Here is a 20073-nt window from a genome sequence, read left to right on the forward strand (position 1 = left end):
TTTACACAAATAAATCTTTAATAGTTTTTTGCATAGTTTACTTTACTTTATGCTATGTTGGTATGTTATACATTATCTCATATGATATGATATTGACCAAAGTTAAAAAAGACTTCTCTTTGCCAGTACCGACGAGAATGAAGTGGATCGATGTTACCAACAGAGAGCAACATAAATCAACAGATGGTAACAAATTTACCGAGAAATAAAAAAGATAAAAATATTTTTATTGTAATGAAATATGATAATATTATGATAATATTAACAAGTGATTTGAATTTCATAATCATAAATTAACATACAGTAATAAATAACGTCAGCTCGTTTAAAGAAACTTATGCGAAGAAACTGACTGAAAGGAGATTACAATATTTGACGAAAGAATTTATCGGATTACTAATTGTTTGCAATTCTTTTATTTAAATATGACAAACAAGGAATTCGGAAACAAACAGTTTAGACAGCTTTGGATCCTCATGTTCACGAATTGCTGTTTTATTAAGTATGTATATTCTTTTCAAGACGATTCTATTAGATAAAGACTTAATTCTAAAGCTTAATTCGAGCTAGAAAATGCGATTTCTTAAGTGTTCTATTTACAGTATGATATAAGTCCTTCTGTGATCTAAACACATATAATCGTAGACACATTAATTTACGTGTATAAATCTTGACGTACCTAACAAGATCATATCTTTCTTTTTCCCTTTGTAAGCATATACAAACGATGTCAGTCTTATACAAAGAAAGTACAGTGAAAATGATAACTCTCGTTACTTACAATTACAACTACTTATAAATCGATAAATTGCTATCTCGCTACCTTTTTTTATTGAAAAAAAAGGTCGATGAAACAGTTCAGAGATTGGTTTTCTTTTAGTAACACATTTAATTTCTCGGTAAAATCGGTACATTTTTACAAGGCAACTTATTATACAATACTTAATAAAATAAATCCAGACAGATAGGGTTTCCTAGAAATTTTCAAATGAGCTAAAGAGCACGGATCTTTGCAAATTTCTTTTTTTTTTAATAAAGAACTTCCTCGTTTTTCATACGGCACAGGATAATACTGAACAATTCGAAAAATCGTTCGAGGAACAAGAAAGTTCTAAACTCGAACGCGTTTCCTGTATACGTCGTTTTTTCATACTTTTTCCACTTTTTCTTCTTCTATTAAAAAATAGATTTTTCTTCGCATGTCCCAATGATCCAAGTAATTTCCATTCGGCCATGTGTTTTTCGCGGAAATTTTAAGTGAACACACGCAATGGGGAACACTTTATAAAACAATGATTTCAATTCGCGAATTGATTTTTTGTAGAAAATAGCGATACCGTATTCTTTTTTTTCTTTATATAACTACTATATAAAGCGTTCGAATCTATACGAAAGAAACATTCAGCGAACGAAAATATCGATTCAGCACTGTTCACTCGATACCTTTAATTTGATATGATCGCGCTGGTTCGTCATTACTTCGTAACACAACGAACGCGACGTAAGATTCATCTTTTTCATTCATCGACGTAATAAAAAAACAAAGAAATATAAATCGCTAGGCGAAGTATTATCTGGCCGATAAAATGTGAAGATTTCGATGAACCAGTGAATATAGTAACGCTAAATCCCGTCTTTCCTACGCCCGTACAAAAAAATTCGAACATTCGTTAATTCATTTTACTTTACAGACCTATTCGAAATATACAACAAACATAACAGGGAACGTTTAAACATGTACAATATAGAATTATTCGCAAGGTAACAGCGGCTACTATACATAAAAAAAGAAACATTCGTGAAATGAAATAATCACGATCTTCGTGCTACGTGAATCGACTTTAAATAACTTCGTATCTATACGAAATCGATCGATCAAACGTCCTCCATCTTTTCATAAATTTTCTTTGTTCTTTTCTTTTTTTTTCTCTCTCTCCTTTTATTTCGCTTGCCCATTCATCTTTTATTCGCGACACGACCAATCGTGATACGATAAAACGAGAAAGTGTCTTCTGTTCGAGCTGCCAGCTCGTGAGAATCAACGGTCGTCGTTTTTTCTTTGTTTTTCACTTTTCTTTCTTTTCTTCGGAAATTCGTGACTTTAAAAATAAAAATTAAATGCAGCCGGGAGATACGCGCAACGCATTGTACGTGTGTATAGTGTGTCGTGTTCCTTCGTGTGTGTATTTATAATTATATTTATATTTATATATATAGACTTTTATATAGCACACTATCGATAAACTCATTCATTCGCAGAGTGACGCAATATTCGCAAATCCCTAATGCCTCGACAAAGTTCCATTTTTCTTCCAACTATTTACAGGAGAGTCTTTCTATGTTATATCGTGTCCTTAAATCCATTATACACAATACATGTAGTCTTAGATTAGTAATAGTAGCATTACGTGAAAGCGAGCCCAAAACGGCACCGGTCATACGCGATACATTTCACTTTCTCCATGAACACTTTTCTCTTATAAACGTCTTTTCTTTTTCACTGTTTCCCTATTACATTTTCTCTTATTTTTCACTAACGTCTTCGTTTTCTTTGGCATCCAATGTTCGATGACGCACGCGACAACTACACACACTCGCATACACGCTCGTTCCACGCTTGATCCCTTTCTCTCTCTAATCAGAATGTCTGATCACTCGCGAACGAGAGTTACGGATGTCGAAAGATGATGGATCCGGATTAGAATAGAAAATCGAAGGATGTCTCGTACAGGGGAATTATTATGAAATAATACGCGTGGGCGAAACTTAACTTTGTCCTAAAAGCTAACTATGTTACATGAGGAATGGACAGAGTATCTAACACGCAGGAATGAACGAATCAACAAATTGCAAAGAAAAAGAAAAAAAAAAAAGGAAAAGAAGAAAAAAGAAACTATAATCGCGACTACTGTGTCTCGTTTAATTTCCAGATAATCGAGCGACACGATCGATGAGTTTGAAATAAATTGAACGAATTTTATTCCGAGCTAATAAAAAATTCACACGATGCTTCTCGCCGTGCTAATATTACTAATTAGAGTCGATTTAATATGGACGTCTCGAGATTAATATCTTTCTAACGGAAATAAAACGGTAAAGATATCAGAAAGACAATATCGATCGATGGGATTCTTACGATTACTGTCGCTCGATAAATGCTGACAACGATCGAACCCCCCCCCATCCCTATTTTTTTCTCGCGATTCTTCGTCACTGACACGCTAAACACAAATCGCCACAGCGACTCAGGAAGAGTCTCTTACGTCGAGCAATTAATACCCTGACAATGTAACGGATCCCCGATTCTTCTAAACCTATCTACACGTTCCCGGGAACGAATTAATTTACAAAAATATTACAAACAAACGTATAGACCATCTGTGTATATATGGCTACAGGTCGAACGGAATAATATCACACACACGATCGTCTCCCGGTCGCTGCAGCGCGATTAAAAACGGCACGCACGATTTTTACATACATTTAGTGGCGTCAACGACCATTGAAATAATAAATTAGATTCGATAGCAGGCGACTCGCCAACGAGTTGCCTTCGGCAAAAATTTCTTTTCGTACCGACCTGAGCACGCTTTCGTTTAAACTTCCGTGTTTATGTATATGTATATGCGCGTGTGTGTTTGTGAGTGTGAACGTGTATGTATCCAGGGGCTCGAAGATCGACGAGTAACGGCCCCCCAAACATTTATTTTCCTCGTTATTTCGATTTTTGGACGCGACAGTTACCGTCCAGGAAAATTGGACGCAGTCCCATTTCCTAAAAATTCGGAACCGAGCATGATTACGCGGGTTTAAGGAAAGGTTAAGGTTCAATGAGGGTTTGTCTCAAGGATCTGTTGGATAGAAAACGGAGAACAGGGCCATCGACATCTAATTTCCTTATAATTTCCGAGATACGTATACGTATTAATATATGTATATGTATATGCATACATGGTAATTTAATTTATTTATAAGTGCGTCCACACACGGCATCCGCTTTCTTCATTTTTTTTGCTTTTTTTTTTATTATTATTATCCCATCATTTTTCGTTTGCCCCCTCGATCGTCCTCGATCTCGTTTACTAAACTTTCTTCATCGCTCGATCGATTTTTTTATTTAATTTATTTTATTTTCAGTCACTCGTTATTTATCCCTTGAAAGGTCCGAACGATGAAATATCTAATGGGTAAAATGATGAAAATCGTTAGCACGAGCGTGTACGTTCTATCTCGACGTCTATGATCGTCGATTGTTTACGACACTACTTACATTTAATTTCCCCTAAACTATACAGTGATTAGCAACAGAGCAGCGAACGAGTACGCCGGGATCGCGGCCGTGTTTCATACTCGGCACACATTTTTCTTAAGCTTAGGTTGTCTGATATAAGGGAAAGTACCTTTTCCTTTAGAATCACGTCGGAGGACTTTTGATACTCGCGAAATTCCTAATTTACCACGAACGATATATTTAAGACTAAAGTGTCAGTCACTCCCGCGCGTACCCAGAACACTGCTATCACCACAGCTTCGTTATTTATTCCTTAAACTTAATTCCAGCCTTCTCTATCTGTTCGCCATTCTTATTATTATCTTTGAGACGTTCTGCGTGTTCCATTCAACGCGTCTTTTTTTTCTTCTTTTTTTCTTTTTTTTTATTTTTTCTAACAGTTCGTGTAAGAAATTTCGACTAAGTCAAACGTGATTTCTCCCATAAAGAGTAGACCTTTACGTGATCTGTCTTTTTAATTTTAAAATTAATTTTTATTCGATCAGGATGGATCTACTATATCTTCGAATTGGTCCAAAAAATAGATAGACGCGATTAGTACACGCAGAAACGCAGTCGTACACGTAGGCACCGGCGCGATAACGAAAGTAGGAAACGGGCGAGGACTACTCGGGGACTATAGATAGCACTGTCTTCCCTCTTTTCTTTTTCTCGTGTGTTCGTTACAGAATTATCGATTAACATTATCCACCGAGACGCTACGAGCGAGATCGCGGATGCAATTCGTTTCTTTTCGCCCTTATTCGGTTTACAGGCTAATGCAATGTACACGAAGGAGAAAGAGAGAGAGAGAAAGAGAGAGAGAGAGAAAGAGAGAGAGAGAGAGTGTTATATGTATATGTATATATATTTTATATATATATATATATATATGTATATAGAGATATATACGCGGTTCCGAAATGAAACGGAATTGAAGAACAGAAAATACAATCGTTGTTCGCAATTGCTTGAGTAAGGATATGGATCGAATGATCGCGCCGCCTATATCACGATATTCGCCGATTCTCGTTTCGACGTTTCGTCGCGATCGATCACGCACACAGTAGTAGTACGTTTCATATTTTATAATTTTTTTATTCTTTCTTCCTCTTTTGCCTTTACCTTTAAAGGGCCGCTCGATAAAACGTATCACGGCCTTGGATATGATAAATGGGGATTCTCTTACGAAGGAGGAGTGGAGGGCTGGGTGGTCCTAGGGGCCTTCATCGTCTTCTTCGGAGTCTTTCTCTTCTTCTTCTTCTTCATCTTCGTCAATTTTTTCTTCTTCTTCACTTCTTCATACACCTTCCTTTTTCCCTCTTCGTTCATCTTACATATTATTATTATTATTATTAATATTATTATTATTATTCGCGCCTCTGGCTTCCCTGGTCTTGGCCATCGATCGACGAGGAACAGAAGCTACTTCTTCTCGTTCTTCTATCACGATCGTACTTCGACGCGACAGCTCGAACCTATTCGTTCCTCGAGGAACGATACTACGCCTCGATCTGATCTTCCGGGGTCATTATGTCGGGCGCCATCGACAGGTCCTCGGCCATGTCTTCGTCCTGTCCTGAATCGTGCCCGTGACTCTCGGGATACTCCCTCTCGTCCACCTGATCCTCTTCACCCTCTTGCTCCGTCGGCGCGTCAACCAGCTCTCGTTTTATTAATCTCGTGAGCTTGCCCCCCTCCGGGCTCTGGCCCTCCTGCTTTATGTGCACGGCTGGTTCATCCAACGGTGACCTGTCGATTTTGCGGAGAAACTGCTCGGTTACGTGTGCCGACACCATCTTCTTCGGGACGCTATCTTTTTTGGATGCTGTCTTTTTGGTTAGCAGGATCAGGTTTGGGTTTTTTTCATCTTCGGCTTTTTTCGTTAACGCGATTGGATGAGATGGTATTGGATGATATATATTCGGCTGTTTGGTATTACGAGGGTTCGAGTAATGCGTTAGAAAGGAGATTTAGAAGATAGTTAGTAGGGAAAATAATTGGTTAAAATGGAATTACGTTGATTACGTGTCTTATGAGACTTAGATGCTTTTACGAGCCAGTGCGATATTACCAATATGATGAAGAATGTCAAGTACAGAAGTTACCAATACTCATACGTCTCTTTTTAATTGAAACGTTCTATCTACCAAATCGAAGAAAATCAATTCTTGAACCACCTTTGGTATTCCTTATTCGATTAAAAATCTTTAGGGACAATTTCGTAACCGTGATAATGTACAGTACTATATGTGGTACACGTAAGGACGTATAGAACAAGTGAAACAGTGCGTTAACATATTTAAGCACGGCTGTATATATGTGGAAATCAATTTTGAATTTTCTTTTCTCCACTGTGGTATGTGTTGAGCGAGAAGTTACAAAATTCCACGAGTACGAGTATTGCAATTGCAAAATGAAATTTATCTAACAAGATTCGATATCGCGTATATTAACGCATCGTTGACTTACTAAACCATAAATAATTGATTTTCAGCGAAATTGGTATCTATTTTCCATTATTAATAATCGAGAAGAAACCTTTTATTTCTTTTACCCAAGAAAGACATTAGTAGCTACTGATATCGTAAGACAAAATTATCCTGTGTTCTTAAGACTTTGTCATGGATATCTTGTCCAAAAATTCGCAGATATTCAGTCATTTATGAACGATAATTTAGAAGGATCGGAGTAGAAATAGTGATTCGGCATGTTGGAAAGAGGAACGTAAACTTTGCACGTTAAAGACTCACTCACATTAGATCGTTATGGGCTAACACGTGCTCCTTATCGGGACTCGTTGTCGTCGACGTGCACATCGAGTTGTTTAGAAATCCCATATTAGAGTCCCCGAGTGCCGCCTGGAAATACTCAAATTGCATTAGATGGTTAGTCACGAATATTCCGTTCCTTTACCTAATCGTTGAAACTACGAAAGATACGTTATGTCATGTATTGAATTCAATTAATCCACGTCAATTTAACGAAAAAAGGAATTGCTAGTATTTTTTAGACAGTTACCTGGAGATTGGCATTTAATGCGTCACCGTACATTGTCGGGCTGTGCGTCAGGGTTGGACTTTTTGACGGGACACCCCTACATATCGAGAGAGAAAATTTCTATTAGTAATCGTCGAGATTCGCCTATCGATAGTTTCCTGAAATAGAAACGCGTGTATATAAGCACGTTTTTTTTAAATATATATATATTTTTTTTATTAAAGTTTGTGTCGATGTATACGGGTGGAATAAATTTCTTTTCTCGAGAATTTAAAGGTTTCAGGTCAAGGGGTAAGGGTACGGGGATACGGGGCGGGTAAAGATAGAGCTTGTGTGTACAATGTGTGCACGTGTGATCGAGTTTCAATATGTAAAGGTATAATAGAAAGAGAAAGAGAAATAGAGAAAATGGAAAGTGAGAAAGAGAGAAGTATAATATGAAAAAATGTACACACGTATATATAATATATAGTAAAAATGTAATAAAAAAAGAATGGAAAAGAGAGTTCGAAAACCCTTACCTATTTACCGGTTACGTTCCTCACTCGTCCAACGATCAGCTCGGTTGAGATTGAGCGAGGTTAAGATAAAAAATATAGAGGAAAATTGTGAAAAATAGCGCTCCCGTTTCGTTATATCATATATAACCTTTCCTCTAATTAGAAATAAATTATACATCGACTTTTTTATCGTACGAAACGACGTCGTTTGCTTGTAAACGGCTCTCAGGCTTACCTGTGCTTACCCTTTCATAGTTTCCACCGAAATCCTTTGTGAAAGTTCAGGCATCGAGTGCCGACCGAGAAACATGATACTTTTTCCAAACGACGAATGTCGAATGAAAAAAGTAGGCTTTCTCTTGCAAACGATAAAGCGATAAAAAAATATATTCCAAGTGGATTCGACAGATATCACGTTTATTCGAAGTTGAAGCACGATGTGACGATTGCAAGAGAGATTGGTTGCATGCGAAGAAAAATATAGAAAGAATCAAAAGAATGCCTAGAGCCGTTTATCAAGTGACCAAGAGCGCAGTAAGTAAAGAGAAGAAAGTTGTAGTAGTAGAGTAGAGTGAAAGAGAAGAAAGAAGTAATATAGTAGTATTAGAGAGGAAAAGTTGGAAGTGTGTAAGAGAGTATATAAAAAGAGAGAAATAGAAAATACGTTAAAAAATGTTTAAAAAGATGATGATTAAAATAGTAGAGAAAAATTACCGGAAGTTGCAAAGTTAGTACGTTAACGGTGAGGTACCTTGAGTTAGAAGAGAGTGGTCGTAGCGATGAATGGAGAATTCCGTATCATCCGAGATATCTCTTTTTTTTTTTTTGCAGTTTGTGACGCTTAATTTACACAATTTACACATGCGCGAGTAGCCCTGACACACATTATCAGTCACACCGAACACCATTCTCACGTTGAAAAAGCGTTCTAAAGGCGGAACAGAAATAGAGAAAACGGTGAACGCCGTAACAGAGATAGAGAGACAGAGGCATTAAAAAATAAACTAAACACATACTTCAACAACGCCTCCTCTCATTAAACGCTAATTAAAAAAGAAAATGACGCAAAAGCGCTTCACCTTCCCTTTACGAACTCTATCGTCAACTTATTTGCGCTATCTATTACTACGCTACAGCCTGTTTCTTTGAAAATAGCGAAACACGAAAAGAAAAAAGAACAGAAAAAAAAGGAAGAAGTAGAAGAAAAAACCCAAAACGATACAACAAACGCTTCGTTCACGCACGGTCGTTGCGAACGAACGAAACAAAAAAAGGAAAAAAAATGAAAGGAAATTAATGGCGATGCCGTATCGTAAACCAGCTTGTACAGCGAAACAGAGGGAGAAAAATCTGAAAATGAAGGGTAACGAAACGTTTATCCACGCAAACACTTTCACATTCTCCCAAGACACTGCAAACGCCACTACGTAAGCACCATACAATTATAAGCACAGTGTTTTTTTTTTTATCAGTGGTAAGGATAGTCTTACGGGGGATTCTTTTTCTTTTTTCTGTATTTTTTCTTATTCTTTTTTTTTTTTTGTTTTAATTCTTATGGGAACGAATATTAGGATCCTTGATTATCCATGCGAGCAACCACTAAACACATCAGAGATCCTGCAGCACGGACCAATCGTCCTGTGGCTGGGCTCCTGCAGGATCGTCCAGGATTTAAGCTCTCTCGGGTGTGCTAGAGCCTCGGGCTACGGTACTAGTGAGACGTATACGGGGATGTACTATATGAGGGCTGTTTTGGACGTCACAAGCAGAGGTGCGCAGATTTAAACGTTAACAAGCACCAGCTGTAAATTTTAATTGGACGAAAGCTTGCCTGCCCCCTTGCGTTTACATTGGACGCAACCGACATTTCTTCCTCTTTTTCATTCGTTCCAAATTACCCAAGAAGGTTACATTACGCGTTAATAAAACATTCTTGTTCCAGTCTATGGCACATTGCGCACCTCTGATGAAGATCAAGGAAGGTTTGAACGGGTACTACTTATCCTTAGGTTTCTGAGGAGACGGATTTCTAAGGGCGTTCGAGGCAGGCATGATGCGGAATTCGTTTCCTAGGGATTGGATAAACTGCTTACAGCCACTCCCTGCTGCCTTGGAAGTCATTTTCCAACGAGTTATATTCGAGATTCCAATGTAGAGGATTGCACGAAGAGCGCGGTAACTGCTAAGTAAGTAGAATGAGCCGCTTTGCGTCAGACACGACGTATAATTTATTCACGAACGATATACTTTCCTATAATTCTAGTTTCACGCGAATAACTTCCAACGTTATTAAAGTAGAAATGAATCTTTTGTTTCTTATTTTTTTTTTATTGTATAACAGATAATAGAAGATAACGTGAATGGTCGTTTGATTGGCGATTGAACGACAAAGGCAGCAGGTTCGAGAGGGCGTTTAGTGGTTCGTTCATGTAGGCAACGACCAAGCGAAAACGTCCCGGTCGCCGCGTTACAAGAGAATACCGCGGTAAGGTCAGAACGTCGCGCCAGCCAGCCAGCAGAATTCTAAAAAGTGGTAGTGCTTACTGTGCGGAGAGGTGGGGTGGAGTGGGTGATGGGGTTGGGTCATATTTCCTGGGGCGGCCGCGGGACAGATGCCGCCGCTTTACGAACTCGGCGTCGTCCACCATCCAGAATGACCCGAAGTCGTCCTCATAGCGCACAAAACACTTGTGCAATGATAGATTGGTGCGGATCGCGTTCTGTATACACAGACAAGACCACCAAGAAATAGAGAAAAAGAGAGTAAAAAAGATAAAGGTTGTTTCTGCTTGTTGCTGTTGAAACTTATTTCGTTTGGTTTTTGGTTACGTTTCCTTCCCTTTCTAGCTTCTACTTTTTTTTTTCGTTTCGATTTTCCTTTTGTCTTTCGTTTTTCCTTTTTTTTTTTTTTTTTTTTTTGGTAATTATTCTGCTGAGCTCTACGCTCTTCTCCTTTCTGCGTACGTTCTTAAAGCGTCTAACGAAAAACGTTGCCCTCGAGTGGCACGACCGTTTCTCGAACGTAAAACGATCGCGACTCTCGATCTCATGCACGTGTCGTATTATCTCGTAAAAACGTGAGACGAGATCACGAGCCGTTAACAACTCGTAATTAGCCTCGTCGTCCTCTCCTACCCAGTAGGGATTCGATGATCGAGCAAGGCCCCCGACTCGATCGAATCCCGGCGTCCCAGAGAATAACAAAGACAGCACAGACTCGCAAAGAAGGGGGTAGAGAATAAAAAAACAAACGTAAAGTAATATACGTAGTAAGACGATTTTCCTCTCACTACCTGACCAAGTGCAATTCAGCGGTTCTCACTCTGCACTGGCATATCCCGCATCCGGCTTCCGGGTATTCGAGACTAGACTCGGGCCAGAGAGACTTTGGCCCTGCCAATTCTCGGTCGGTTAGTCGCTGCAAAGCCCACATGCTTGTTAAAAAGCACACACCACGGTTTTCTACGGTACTCTTTCACACAAGAGCAAAATGAAGTCGGCCACATTCGCACAATCACTCGCGTCTGCTCCTTTCCTCCTCCTTCTCCTCCACCTCATCGTCGAATTTCACGATCTTCGAACACACATCCTTTCAACACGTTCTCACACTTCATACTGACGGCTACCATCGCACACGAGAGACGGGCAAGTAAAAAAATCACACGCACGAGGGACCAAACACAATACAAAGCTAATTTCCCGAGTACAATTCGTGAAAAAGAATTCTATCTTTCTATTTTTCCTATTCGTGGATGAGGATTTTGTTGAGAAAATGAGTTTGAAATTGTATAAGAGGAAAAAAAAACATTCGTCTTTTTTAATCATTCAATTTTAAAAGATCAAAGTTTCCATGAAATACACGAAATTTGGTATGTGCGTTGGTTTTTTAGAAGAATGAAATTTGAACGATTGTATCTCGGGAAGCACGATGTTAGCAGAGACAGACGTACGGACAAACGACGCAAGCGAATTACAGATAATACAGATTATCGTGGCGTACACAGGTGTATGAGAAAAAAGAAATGGTTTATATATACACACACGCACACAAATCTATACGTATGAGAAATGCGCACGCATGAGGTACACAAAAGGTCTGGAAACATACCTACAGATATACTAGGTATATACGTATTTAAAAAAGTGAGGATAGGGCACGATATGTAGGTAATCAAGAAATATATATATCGTACACAGATAAACAAATGCACAGAAGAGCGTGCGTGTATGTGCGTATACATACATATGAGGCTTGCGCACGCACGCGTTATGCGAGCGTACACAGATTAAAAAAACCTTATTAATATGTATATATATATAAATAGCTATGAAAAATACGTGAATATATATGTAAAAGAAGCTATATATATAAATATGTATACATATAAAAAATAGAATATTAAACACTATTAAATATTTATAAATGTATATATAGAAATATCGATATATATATAATGTATATATATAAAAATGTATAAAAAGACGTATATTAATATATATATAAAAGTTAAAAAGATAGTAAAAAACTTGACAAGTATAAACATGAATGGGCGTGGGAAAATGGGGTTAGCGGTACGAGTATGTAATTAGAGAGTAAAAGCGAATAAGTGAGAGAGTATTGTATAAATATATCTATATAAATATCTATATAAATATGTAAAAAGACAGAAGACAGAAGAATATTTAGAAATATAAAAATATATATATTATTATATTAAAAAACAAAGAGGGGGGAACACAAGGGATGTAAGGAGAAGAAGATATAAAGAGACAGGATGCGACCGAGGCCGATTATTTCGGATTGTGGTCTGAAACCGGTTTTTGTTGTTGGTAGAACCATTTTGAGAGGGGGTACCAAGGGGGAAGATTATTATAATGAATATATCGATAGAAAAAGATAGAAAAAGATAAATAAGATATATATATAATATATGTCGTAAATATATATATAGAGGTAAATAGATCTATAGAGACGTAGTAAAGAGTATAAAAATCGCGGCAGTAGAATTTTTTTTGTCGGTGGGACGGGGGCAACGTACCCGGTCGTGCTGCAAGCGCGTTGAGGACGTCTCTTGTAAAACTCCACTTCGTCCACCGTCCATACGGCGCCTTTCACGTTTTCGACTCGCATGAAACATTTGTGGAGAGACAGGTTGTGTCGCACTGCGTTCTATACAAAATAATACACAGACTAAATAAGCAACGCAAAAAACGAACGAAGCCAACTCAATCGCGAGGCCGGCTGTCGATCGGGGAACACGATTCGATGGCGTGTAATTTTTCTGTATCTTTTTTGGCTTTTCTTTTCTTTTTTTTTTTAATACAGGCGGCATTCCGTCATCCCCGGCGTCGGATGACGACGACGACGACGACGACGACGACGACGACGACGAAGACAACGATGGCGACGATGACGACGATGATGATGGTGATACAACCGATACACGCTGAGATGAGACGAGGATGGATGAGATTTTCTTGTCTGTCTCGGAGAAGGTAAAGGATTACGAGACTCTTTCTCTATTATCTCTGTTGGCTCTGATTTAGACAAGCTGTATCGTGTCTTTTTGTGAAGGAACATGTCTATATCTTGCAGGCTATCACTTTAATACACTCCGACTGTAATAATTGGCAGGAATAATAATACGCGCTAATAGAAAATAAAATTGTGGGAAATTTAAAGTGGCAGCCTGTCTTTAACTTGAAGTTTAAGAAACGGCTCAAACGAACCGCTCGAACAGAACAGGAAAGCACCGGGAAAAACCGAGAAACTGATTGATGAGTGAATTAGTAAGTAACGTCGTGTGTGAGTAGCAAAGGATACCCGGCGATGGTCGCGCAATGACAAGGCCGTAAGAGGACATAACGAACCAAAACGATTAATCGAAAGATACACGGTATAATGTGGCATTCCTTTATCGTTAATGCACAGCTAGTCATCTAAGTCTAGGGGCAACGACAACAATCATACATGCCGCAGGGCCGTACAAAATTCCAAAAGAAGTAAAAAAAAAAAAAAAAAGAAAAGGAAAATCAGAAAAAAATGAAAAAAGTATATAGGTGTAAGAAATTTAGGAAGAACTGTACGAGAAGATCGCGTCGAAGGTTACGACCTCCGCTGACGTGGAAAACGTGGATCCTTTGACGTTGAATCTGGCTGCCTCCTCTCTGTCTGATAGCCGTTGTTAAACCTGTGGTTGCTTTGAAAATTTTCAGATACACATAACCATGCGAGGCGAAGCTTCATGGCAAACGTCGATTACTTCCACGCTCACTCGCACACACGCAAAAAACACACGCGCGCGCGCACTCTTGCCAACAAGCGTATCATATGTTATCATATTACGATTTAATTGTGATTTATCGCCGTATGATTTCAGTCAGAAATTACATTATTGCAATATCGTGTCAGATCATTGTTAAATCCCAATTAGAGTAACAGTCTCCCAAGAAGATTTTAATTACGGGCTGCAAGACTACTGGCTAAGAAAAGATACGATGGAAAAACAGAAATCATTCTGATAAATGACAAACGAATCGCAATACGACATAATATTTCACATGTTACCGAGTCTCCCCCTTAAATCGGGAAAGCAACACAATTATCGTTACCAGCTCGTCTGCTTGGCACATCACTTAGCCTGTTAATTCAAATTAATACGTAAGATTATCTGAGATTCTTGAAAGCTCATCCTTTCTAGTTAAAACGCATTCAGCTTAATCTGCTCGTAAATGCAAATTGCACGACCAGTCATTTCGTCTTTGTGACTTGCAATCAAACGTTGCATAACTCGTGCCACGCTGAGTTCATCCATTTAGAGGAGAAAATTATTTTAGACTTCCTAAATGCATGGCAGCGCGGCGGATTTTTGCATCCGAATCGTTCGAGGACATTTTGACAAAATTTTCCCGATATTTTCACGCTTCCGATCAATTATTTACGCCGAAGATTTTTATAATTCAACGTGATCACTTCTATAATAAAATAACATCCTCGAATCGTTCTTCCGAAACGAGATTGAATGTTCGATATTCGAATATTCGAATGAACTGAAACACTCGTTTCGAGAAAGAATCGAACTTTAAATTCGATGACCGTCGTACCTTCATTTTTCTTTGATCTTTTACATTTCTCTGCATCCTGCTTAACGCTTGTTATATTTTTCCTTTATTATAGTCAAAAGATATACCTTCCACGTTGCTGCGTTGCGCCGGAAGTAGCAGAATGTGTTTTGAAACCAGTTGTAGATCTCGTTCAGCGTCAATTGTTTCTCCGGCGACTCGATGATCGACTGTGAAAAAAAGAAAACAGAAGAATTCCCAAAATTCAATTTATCATTTTACAAAGATGGGAGGTGTAGTAAGTAATCCTCACCGGTTTCTTTGAGTGTTCCTTTGAAAATTAAATCTAAAAGGGGGCGCTCTTAGGGGACAATTCATTCGATATCTGAATTAATCAGAACGCTAAAGGAATATGTCTAATGCGTATCGAATGGTTCTCACTCACCTGTCTGATTAATGATGCATACGTGAACGGCGGTCTGACATCGGCGTTCTTGTAAAATTCCCTATTTCGTTGAATTTCTGAAATATACCAAGAAGCTTCGCTTGTTTCATTTTCCAAAACGTAATGAGTATGAAAACGGCAAGAGTTACGCGGAACCCTTACGCGGCCGAAGGGTAAAAGTTCATCGACACCATCTCTTTTCGCGTGTCTCAGACGATTACTTAAATTTACAACTAACAAGCAGTACGCTAATGTTTCAAGCACCGTTTAAAGAGATGGTTGTCAGAAACATTCTTAGAAAAGCCATTATTTGAAAACGTTATGTGTTCATATTTTTGATTTTTGTTGCAAAATTAATTCGCGGTACTTAGTTCTTTTCTATTCTTTTTTCCAAACAAAACAATAAATAAACAATTCGTGACGTTTGTGTGAAACGAAAGGGGATCAGCTTGTATTCGATCGCATGCTCAGAAAACAAATATCGAATCAAAACTATGTACGACATTCTTAAAACTAGATCAAAGATTAAGCAAGAAGCGATTGGATATGATTTAGGGTAGATAGAAACGGATACTTCTTGTCAGGCCTCGTTCATCCCTCTTTGCAGAAAATCGGGGATGACGATTGAAGTATCTGAATCTCTATTCTACAGGGCAGAAGAGGAGTAAGGGGATTGAAAGAGGTGAAAGTTTTCTTCCTGCATGCAAAGGGTGCACCCTTTAAGAAAATCCTTAAAGCCACCAAAGGAGCGTGGAAAGAAGGTTGACAGTACCTTGTTGGACGTCAAGGCCAGCACGCTCCAGCATGTAGGGCAGCCCTACACGGTGGGGAGGGCGGGCAGCACAAGAAATAAGGAAACAACAGAAGCATCGGTAAGAAAGAAGTTCGAACTGGCGTACGTTTAGAAATTCATTAATTTTTGTTCATTTTCTTTTTTTTTTTTTTGTTTCTTGTTTTATGCTCGTTTATGTCTTTTATTCTTTTCTTTCTTTTTGGTTTATTCTGACTTTTATTCTTGGTTTGATTGTTTTACACCTTTCGCACTCTATGTACCTATTAGATTCGTCGCCAACAAGGTTTCGAACACTGTAGCTCACGTGACATTGTTGCTACCGTGAATAAATCTGTGCGTGTGATAGAGTTTACGATAGGAAAAAAGGCACGAGATCAAGAGAGGACCGTAAAGAGCATTTGCTACAGGATTTTCTTTTCGTCGGGGCATAGTTGACAAGGACGAGCCGGGAAATGCTTTTTAAAATATTGTTTCTCAATTCGGAGCATAAATTCACTATCATATTCAGTGAAATTATGTTAACTCAAGCGTATACGGCTTTATTCGTATCTTTTTAGATTAAGATTAAGAAATAAATTGGCGAGCGAGACAAAAATAGCATTTCGCGGATCGCACGTTTCCCCGACTGAATTTTGGTTAAGTCGTTACCTTCGTTAATATCTATTCCAGATCTATCGACGGCTACTCTGCGCCTTACAGTGCCCTCGTCATACAGTCCTACGAATAGTATTCAATTTCTGAATTTACATATCTTTCGTTTCACCTTTCTCAAGACGATATTTTAATCCTTTCTTTCCTTATACATATATCTCTTAAACTTACATATTTGAAAAATGGTTCTTTCAATAAACCGTTAATGAATCTCATCGACAATTATCCATATTACTTTTAAATTGATTGCCGGTATCTTTTGTATGCTAACCACTTTCTTTATCGCAGGTAAAACGGAAGAACGCACAACTTCAACAATGTCAAATACGATTTTTCGATACTCCTGACCGGTCCATGACAAGAAACTTACTAATCAGAAATACGTGAAAGATAGAATATAATCGTGAAAGTAAAAGATGACAGAAAATACGAGATGACCTTACCTCCTGCCAAGGAAAGAGCGGATTTATCACTGATACGTCGTCTGATGGGCCCTGCCATGCTCGGCATCGTTGGCATCGTAGGCATGCTACCTGGCATGTTCGGCAAAGGTGGCATCCCAGACATATTTGACATGTTGGGAATAGGTGGCATAGGCGCACCACCTGCTGAAGGTGGCAGCTGTCCACCTGCTGGCGACCTGACCGCCGACACCAATGCGGACATCGAGACTGGAGACACTTGAGAGACGCCGAAGTTTGGCGGTGGTTGGCTCATTAGGGCGGTTGAGAGATTTAACTTTGGTATACTCGAACCCGTCTGAAAAAAGAATGAGACGATGTATACTTGGAGAAAGTATTTAGAGCCATTGTTTGGAGGATTTCGATGACTCTAACGACGTTTTTTAATTCTTTAATAAACCTTAAATGAACGATCATTTTGTAGAATTCATCAAGCTTGTTGGTTACTCTTGCACGCATGTGTATCTTGTCACAAACCTATAGGTTTAGTTTCTTACAGATTATTGACACATGCGTTTATGCTTAATTTTTCTTTGAATTTCTCTGAAACATCTGATATCTAGAAATGCGACGAATTTCCGAGTGTATGAAATCCTTTGACGAGTAATCCATAAACTCGGAAGCCATAAACTGAAAAATATAATAATGTATTATATTTTACACAATACTACAATAATGTATTAGGCTTTCAAGTCAGCCTTGAATTTGAAATCAGATAATAAAGCTGAGAAATTACTGTACACATACGCTGCTGATTAATTCGACTTTTTAGGAATTACGAGAAAAAAAAAGAGAGAATAAAATAACGTTATCTTTTTCTGTAGCCTTGATAAATCCTATTAAAAAAGTTAAAATACGCTTTTTTATGCAATTAAAGGTATCTGCTTAATGTAAAAGAGGAAAAAGAAGAACGTGTAGAGCTATCCCCGGTAATATAATTCGTTACAGCATATCCATTGTTTTATGCCGATTTATAAAAAGTTATAATAAGGTTGGAAGTTTCTTTTTTATTAATGAACAAGTCACATTCGAATATGTTGATACGAAATATATTCCAGCAGTACGGTCTCGATATCAGAGATGATCCGAGCAGAGTGCGGGGGAAGGGGGCGGCTCCTCCCTTTCGCGTTAAAATAATTAAGTCGGCCAGAGAGGACGAGCCACGCAGCCGCACGGAGAGAGGGCTAATGCGATATTGGTATTCTCCGACTGTCGGACTTGTTAGAGGTTTTAATTAAGGCGATATAAAATCAACGAGGACCCGATGAATTATTAATGCAAACTTTATGTATAAATTAGCGAGTCTACTCGGCGGCGCGTTAAAACTGAAACTGGCGTTGTTGTTAGCCGCGGCGAGAGCTCGTAAAATTCTCCGAGCGCCGTGAAAATCTGGCTTTACGACTACCGAACGGTGCTGCCAGAAGAGTTTACCATCCCGACACGATCGTTAGGAAACGTTTTTCCGGATTCTGGCCCCATACAGCGTTCGTTCCACGTACCGAACCGCATAACCTACCACCTTACGATTATTGCTATCCATATCGCTCGTATATGACTTGTACCATCCCTATAATTTACGCTGACATATTGTTTTTCTCTTGGTAACTTTCGATCGAACAGTTTCTAATGGCTACTTTACGAGAGTCCTTATTGCATCGAGCACAGCTTGGACAGCGCTATACAGAAACTGCTTCAATATGCAAAATTTGGAATTTTATTATTTAATGTATTCTATAACGATCATGTTTGGTAATGCGAAGACTCACCGATGACTCGGAGGACTTTGGTGGTTCGGGGGAAGCCATTTGTTTCGCCACGTGCAGATGATGCATCATGGCGGTTAGCCGGTCCCGTTCCTTCTGCAACTGAATTTCTAGCTGCGAGACAACTTGCATCTGAACCCTGGCCTGCGCCGTCGATCTGTCGTCCAGCGTGTGCTCCGTGTTCAAGTGCCTGCAGTATCGTTCAAAAAGTTACTTTCAATTCATTCTCTTTTAATTAGCACAATCATCATTGATATGTAAATGGTAAAGAATTTAATCTCGATATATTTCGTTTACTTTCTTCATTACGTAATTCCATATAATTCGACTTTAAGATGTGAAATTTCCAGTCAAACGTGATTTTTTTTTTTTTCTTAAGGATTCGTGCTATCTTTATTGTTATTACTAGAAATCGCTTAATAGGTAAATGGTAAATTTCCGCGTCAACTCTGAAGAATTACTACTTACACCGGAGAATTATTCGAGAACCCCTCCCTTCACCGCGAATCCTCCAGCGAAGACTAATGAAATTATGTCGCGAACAATGTCGGGTCGTTTACGGGGAAATCAAAGCTTCGCCGCGTTACAAAGAAACGTTTGTCTCTGGCCGTGGTGAATCTTATCCCACGGGACACCGAAAGAATCGAGTTCCACGATGGTCTGAGGGCTGGCAACGAGATTCCGTATTTAAGAATTTCCGTAATCCTTCTTCGTCGCCGGCCGGTGTATCGCGAAGGGTAAAAGAGGGTGAAGAAAGGAAAAAGAGGGAGAGAGGTTGGTTAAGACCAAGAATACGGGAAGGTCCAACGGGAAGAGGCGCAGGGGACAGGAGGAAGGGGATTAGACCGAGAGGCATAACGATGCGGTCGAATGTCGTGAATATTAATGAGACAAAGGTAATTAGCGTTTTCCTTTTTTTCTCGTCCTTTTTTAAGTAACGGCTTGTTTGAGGGAGTTTGCGGCGACGAGCCTCGTGATTACTAAGGGATTCCCGTCGACCGAGGGAGGCAAATGCTGTCTCTGCTTTGAGACCGATGAAGAAGGTGCCGGATGTCAATGAGATACGCTGACTCGAGCGATTTTTCTACACTTCCTCGAGCCAACCCCTCGCGAGTAGCGCCTTCTCTT

General features: G+C 38.9%; 1 protein-coding gene across 17 annotated transcripts in view; it reads right to left on the reverse strand.

Moving 5' to 3' along the window:
- Positions 1–1032: 1032 nt before the first annotated feature.
- Positions 1033–20073, reverse strand: part of LOC117231781 (forkhead box protein P1-like) — a 245733-nt gene continuing 226692 nt past the window's right edge. For 8 of the 17 annotated variants that reach the window (XM_033490540.1, XM_033490528.1, XM_033490526.1 and 5 more), the window contains 9 exons: positions 18949–19135; positions 17165–17480; positions 16719–16787; positions 15278–15354; positions 14961–15062; positions 10315–10490; positions 7292–7367; positions 7028–7140; positions 1033–6022 (listed from right to left, as the gene is read on the reverse strand). In XM_033490540.1, coding sequence (XP_033346431.1) covers positions 5773–6022; positions 7028–7140; positions 7292–7367; positions 10315–10490; positions 14961–15062; positions 15278–15354; positions 16719–16787; positions 17165–17480; positions 18949–19135 — 1366 coding nt within the window. In that variant the 3' untranslated portion in view covers positions 1033–5772. Of the gene's footprint in view, positions 6023–7027; positions 7141–7291; positions 7368–10314; positions 10491–12809; positions 12941–14960; positions 15063–15277; positions 15355–16049; positions 16095–16718; positions 16788–17164; positions 17481–18948; positions 19136–20073 lie in introns of all 17 variants that reach the window. The other 9 variants (XM_033490530.1, XM_033490529.1, XM_033490537.1 and 6 more) reach the window with 6 other exon arrangements.

Source organism: Bombus vosnesenskii, unplaced genomic scaffold (assembly GCF_011952255.1).
Source record: "Bombus vosnesenskii isolate JDL3184/JDL3185 unplaced genomic scaffold, Bvos_JDL3184-5_v1.1 scf7180000013273, whole genome shotgun sequence".
Lineage (NCBI taxonomy): Eukaryota > Metazoa > Arthropoda > Insecta > Hymenoptera > Apidae > Bombus > Bombus vosnesenskii.